We start from the raw sequence: 6,394 nt of genomic DNA on the forward strand, positions 1-6,394 counted from the left end.
TCTATTTAATATAATAGAAGGTTATATATGCAAAAATAAAGTACGATTTTATGTATTACGACAAGGATAAAAAGAATATATTGGAGTAATACTTATTTGAAGAATATATGTGTTAGAAATGCAAAAAAATCACAATTTTTCTATATTACTGTTTCTATAATATACATAGTAAGCTATTACGGAAACTCCATAATAGCAAAATACAAAAAAAAAAAAAAAAAAAATTGATTTTCATATAAAATTTTCAAAAACATTCATTGTACTCTTAACCTACAATAGTTAATAAATAAATTACTCTGAAATATGTTATTATACGACCATACCCAAACAAAAAAAAATGTTTTTTTATTTTATGTAAAACAAGTGTTAAAAAGTGTGTTCAACAAAATTATTTTAAATCCTAAATCCAGTTATATATCCGGTCTAGAAAATAGGGTATTATAACTGATATGATTATCAAATCTATACCATATCAAAAAAATTGGATAGATCGAGGGTACGGGTATAATTACCGTAACGAATAGTATTCAATTCCAAAAGAAAAGGGTATCTAATAATTGTCTGATGAGTTTTTTCTTACATTTTTCCAACTTAAGTATTTTTGTCGAAACGCTAATTAAACTCCTAAAATCGCACTAATCACTTTACAATTCAATAAATAATAATTTTCTCTGATTTTCCCAGCAACCGTTGATAAAAATTGATTTTTATTAAAAACTTCTTTTAAACAAATTTTCAGAACATAAAAAATATATTTAGTCTCATCCATGCGTTACACGGGATCTAACCTAGTTAAAAGATATTTTAAACTTTGTAATTTGTACCTCGGTGTAAAGAGTTAAAGAGACAACAACATTATTAAAAATAAAAACCATAGTACTTTTTCCAAATACTTCTAAGTTCTAACATCAAGAGAAAAACACTAAGTTAAGGGGTTTTCAAGAGTCGAATTACTCTTGTTTTATACTCTATGATTCGTTCAATGGAGTGATATCCACAACGAAGTTTATTTTTGACGCCAGGATGATCCGCACCGACTGATTATGGTCCGGGAAACGATGTTATAGTGTTTTGCGTTATATATCATTTATATAGTTGTAGACGTAAAATATAACAGTTTTTTTAAAAAAAAAAATTCAAAAAAAAAGCTAAATTTAAAATTTTAACTCCTCATTTACACGTTTATTATAGTAGATAGTAACAAACTTTTATCTTTTATTATTTTATTTTATTTTTTTGTATAGAGGGATTTTTTTCGGATTTTTCATGAAATGACCCCGAGGTTTGCGTTAATGTACCAAATACCCCTAATGTTTCCCGAATGCACCAAATACCCCTGACCTATGCAATAATATCACAAAATGCCCTTTTGGCTGACGGCCGTTAACTCTCCATTAATCAGTTAATTAGTTAAAACATATTGCACCAAATACCCCTGAGGTTTGATATAATGCACGAAATATCCCAAATTTTTTCTTTAAATTTTTCCAAAAAACTAACCGTTGGATTTGAATAATATAGCTGTTGCAAACCCTGATTTCCCTTATATATACCCCGCATACCACCCTGAACCCATTCCCCCCCTTGCACAACAGCTACACCTGCACCCGCCTTCACAACACTGCAACAACAACAGCCACACAACAACAACAACAACAACAACAACAACAACAACACCACCACCACCACCACCACCACCACCACCACCACCACCAACAACAACAACAACCAGACAACACAGCAAGAACGACCAGAAAACAATAGCACCTCCCTTTGGTCATGTCTATTGTTGGCCTTGTTTGTATAAATGGCTTCATTTCCATTCTCAATCACATGAATGCCCGTTCTGTAAAGCTCTGGTTCAAGAAGATATACGTGTCCCTCTTTATGGTAGAGGCAAATCAAACATTGGCCCTAGACCGAGGCCAGTTCCCGGTGTTGATATCCCTAACCTCTCTTCCTGGTAACGCCCTAAAACCGCTATGCCGCCGTCGGGGCCCGACTAGGGTGATTTGTCGAATCTCAGGTTCGGGTTGTTTGGTGGGTTTATGCCAATGGCTACTGCTAGGATTGGAAACATGACTATGTATGCTGGATTTGGTGGACTTTTTCCTTCGTTGATGAGTTTTCCAGTTTAATGGGTTCCCTCATAACCCAATGTATGGGACTGCACATGGTTTCACTTATTATCCACAGCCACCGATTTATGGGATGCACCATCATCACAGTCAAGGGTATATTATTCAACTACAACGACTAATTCTTTGAAAAAAATTAAAGAAAAAATTTGGGGTATTTCGTGCATTATATCAAACCTCATGGGTATTTGGTGCAATATGTTTTAACTAATTAACTGACTAACGGATAGTTAACGGCCGTTAGCCAAAAGGGCATTTTGTGATATTATTGCATAGGTCAGGGGTATTTAGTGCATTCGGGAAATATTAGGGATATTTGGTGCATTAACGCATAACTCGAGGTCATTTCATGAAAAATCCGATTTTTTTTTAACAAAGTAGTAAAAGATTCTATTTTAACAAATACTTGACTTAATTTCACGTTTAACAGATCACAATTTATTAATGTTTTAACTCTTTTTTTCATTTATAAAAAAATCATGATTTTCTGTAAGCCTATGTCAAGAAAAAAAACCCATGATTTTTTCTTTTTATTTAAAAAGGTAGTAAAAGATTCCACGTTAACAAACCCTGAATTATATTCGCGTTTAACCGATACTAGCTTATTACTCTTTCTGTACTGTTATAGGAGTCACATATTGACCGACACAAGTATTAAAGATAAATAGTTGAATTTGATATAATAATGATGAAAATGGAATAGTTGACAATAAAGAAATATTAAAAAAAAATACAAGTGTGGTGTAAAAGTTACCAAAAATAGAATTATTTATGATTTAAATGGGCTTTTAGGAAAGTAAAAAGAATGGAGACTGGGTGTAAAAGTACCAAAGTTAAATTTTTGACTCTTAAAAAGTTACACCATAAGTAATAATTATGACTCCTAAAAAGTATGAAAGGTGTAATGTTTAAAAAAAAAATTAATTTTTTAAAAAACAGTTAATCATGCTTATATTTTAAGTTTGGTACGTAAAATGTGCTTAAGTTTGTTATAAAAAAACAAAATATTTTAGGCGACAATTTTTTTTTCCTAACTTAATATTTTAGAGCGACACGTCTATTTTGGGAATTCCTCTGGTGACTACTTTAATACATACATCCACATTTATTACTAAGCTATTTTTATGCAAGTTTGAAGAATATTAATAATGTCTTCAGAAAATATAGAAATAATCAACATGGCTTGATTTTAAATGAATTCTGGTTTTGATCATGAGTTAAGCATAGATCATACTTGCTCTTGGTTGTTTTAATTCTGAGAATAAAAGGAGCAATTGGGTTGATGTCCATACTTGATTAGGTACTAAAATGATTTATGCTTAGCTTAAAATTCATCGAACAATTTCCGACTTCAAATTTCTTAAAACATACTCAAATGAGTTGTTTATGTACATTAAGTTTCAATTATTAGAGGTCTTATATAGGAGAAGATTATGGAGTTTTAATAGTAAGAAGGTGCTTTGGAAAAGATGATTTATGATCATGTATTATTACTGTTAGAGTGTTAAAATTTTCAGATTTTTCATGAAATACCCCGGGTTTTAAGAAAATTCACCAAATGTCCTCAAGTTTCAATAATACATAAAAATACCCCAAAATAAACATAACGCTTCAAATACTCTTAATGACGTCATCAACCTTTAATCCACTTAATTAGCACCTAATTAACTTACTAATCCCTAATTAACTCACCTTTTCCTTTTTATTTTCTCTCCCCCCTTCCTTCTTCCCTGGCCTTTATATCCATGACTGCTTCTTTCCTCTCTCCTCTTACATCTTCGATTGACCACCACCACCAACATTCCTGGCACCATCAAAATCCGGCACCGTCAACCCACCAATCCTTGTGTTCGATCTCCAATCTCAAAGGTGAAAAAAATATATATAAGGTTCTAAAAGTTGAAAAAAATTAAAAAGTTAATTAAACCCCAGACTTTATTTTAACTTCAGACATATGGGGAAAAACTTTCTTCCTATATAATTTTACTTCCTCCGTCTTTTAATACTCGCAACGTTTGTTAGTTTCACGCATGCCAATGCATAACTTTGATCATTTATATCTTAAATTCTCTTTATGCAAAAATTATAAAAAGTTGATATTTTGAAAATACACATTGAGACGAATCTAACAAGATCCAACATGACTATGTTTTATCTTATATAAAAAACACTAAGAATAATCAAAGTGGATTATATGAATAGTGGCAAAAGTCCAAACGTTGCGACTATTAAAAGACGGAGGAAGTAAATAATTTTACTTCCTATGTCCAGTCAAACGACCATAAAGATTACTGCTTGAATAACCATTGCCGGCCATTAAGCAATGACAATGAAAGTTACACTAGCCGAAATCATACTTGGATTATTGTCCAACTTGAATAATGAATGGATGTACTAAAGAAAAATCCAATAGTTGTTTCTGAAGGAAAGCATGGTCTGAAATTCATAGCTAAAAAGGGTAGAAATATAAACAAATTAAGGATAGGTAGTATCTCATGAATTCACCACCATCACACATTTTTCTTATCATCTTCCTTCTTAAGATCAGATAGGATTTGGGTTTCTTCCACGTGGCACCTATCCATGGTGCTTAATTTCCATGCTGTAATTAAATTCATAAATATACACAAACATTATTAAAATTCCTCAATTCCCTAACCTTGCGTGTGTGGTCGCTGAAGTGTAATGTCATCACTTAACAAAACCAACGGCTAAGATTATCCTAAAATCATATCCACTTCTTTAAAATAACACAGTAGTATTATATATAGAAAGAGTTGTAACATAGAAATTAACTAAGCAAGAGATCGAGTTTGTATAATACTAATAATAGTAAGCAAAGAGGAGTGAGTAAGTGTTACAAAATGGCTTCCTCCGTCCTCTCCTCCGCCGCTGTCGCCACCGTCAGCCGTACCCCGGCTCAAGCCAGCATGGTGGCTCCTTTCACCGGCTTGAAGTCTACCGTAGGCTTCCCTGCCACCAAGAAGAACGATGACATTACCTCCCTTGCTAGCAACGGTGGAAGAGTCCAGTGCATGAAGGTAATCGATTACTACTCGATCTGTAACACTATTCTACTTGGTGGTAGATAATGGAAAAATACATACTCACTCCGTCTCAGATTAGTTGTTACACTTTCCTTTTTCGTCCGTCCCAAATTAGTTGTTACACTTCTATTGACCCCACAATTATTTTATTGTCTCTCTCTTCCCACTAAATTGTTTTTTATTCCCACACCCTCTCTCATTCAATTAAAAAAATACCCCACTAACTCCTATCACATCTACTTTTTCAATAAAATAACAATTGATAACCAAACAACCACTTATCACCTAAAACTTTATGCAAGGGTAAGTGTAACAACTAATTTGGGACAGAAGGAGTATATTAGTGACAGATTGATAACATGAAACAAGACCAATTAATTAATTAATTAATTATCTAATTTGTTGAAAAATATAATGCAGGTATGGCCAACACAAAACATGAAGAGGTACGAGACTCTATCGTACCTTCCACCTCTTACCACAGACCAGTTGGCGCGGCAGGTCGATTACCTTCTTAACAATAAATGGGTTCCTTGCTTAGAATTCGAGACTGAAGTAAGTTAATTAATTAGTCCTCCTATATTTAATTATTAATTAATAAGTATATGATATTGATATTGATAATGATAATTATAATTATATATGTTATGTTAATTGTAGCATGGATTTGTATACCGTGAGCACCACAATTCCCCAGGGTACTATGACGGTCGTTACTGGACAATGTGGAAGTTGCCGATGTTCGGGTGCACTGACCCGGCCCAGGTTTTGAATGAGCTCGAAGAATGCAAGAAGGAGTACCCCAACGCCTTCATCCGTATCATTGGATTCGACAGCAACCGTCAAGTCCAATGTGTCAGTTTCATTGCCTACAAGCCTGAAGGCTACTAATAAATGAATCAAGAAAGTTTGTGTATTATTTGTTGATCAAGTATAGTTAGTCCTTTGAAAACATTTTTTTCTTCCGCATAAGTTTGTCTTTTTTCGGATTTTTAATGCAATGGGAAAGTTGAGCTTTGTACTCTATGGGAAATAATAGCTTATCCCTAACAATTATATACAAAGTATTTATATTTATAGTTTGACTTTATGCTATTCATATTCCAACTTTAACCACGTGTTTTTCAAATATACGGAGTAACAAAAACATAATCCCGTATGTTATTATACAGAAGATTTTTTGAGTTTCGATTATTCTAAATGTAAATA

The 6,394-nt window shown here is 32.8% G+C and overlaps 1 protein-coding gene across 1 annotated transcript; it reads left to right on the plus strand.

Moving 5' to 3' along the window:
* Positions 1 to 4,574: 4,574 nt before the first annotated feature.
* LOC110798992 (ribulose bisphosphate carboxylase small subunit, chloroplastic 2-like) lies at positions 4,575 to 6,270 on the plus strand. Its single transcript, XM_056840806.1, has 3 exons — positions 4,575 to 5,179; positions 5,606 to 5,740; positions 5,846 to 6,270. The coding sequence occupies exons 1-3, from the start codon at positions 5,003 to 5,005 to the stop codon at positions 6,074 to 6,076; spliced, it is 543 nt and encodes a 180-aa protein (XP_056696784.1). The 5' UTR covers positions 4,575 to 5,002; the 3' UTR covers positions 6,077 to 6,270.
* The last annotated feature ends 124 nt before the right edge of the window (positions 6,271 to 6,394 follow it).

This window comes from Spinacia oleracea, chromosome 1 (assembly GCF_020520425.1).
Source record: "Spinacia oleracea cultivar Varoflay chromosome 1, BTI_SOV_V1, whole genome shotgun sequence".
Taxonomy (NCBI): Eukaryota; Viridiplantae; Streptophyta; class Magnoliopsida; order Caryophyllales; family Amaranthaceae; genus Spinacia; species Spinacia oleracea.

What these genes read in the sequence shown, in the direction of transcription:
- LOC110798992 (XM_056840806.1), top strand. Translation starts at nt 5,003, where the DNA reads ATGGCTTCCTCCGTCCTCTCCTCCGCCGCTGTCGCCACCGTCAGCCGT. An exon ending in GAAGAGTCCAGTGCATGAAG is followed by an intron (nt 5,180 to 5,605) that starts GTAATCGATTAC and finishes AATATAATGCAG; the next exon opens with GTATGGCCAACACAAAACAT. An exon ending in GCTTAGAATTCGAGACTGAA is followed by an intron (nt 5,741 to 5,845) that starts GTAAGTTAATTA and finishes TGTTAATTGTAG; the next exon opens with CATGGATTTGTATACCGTGA.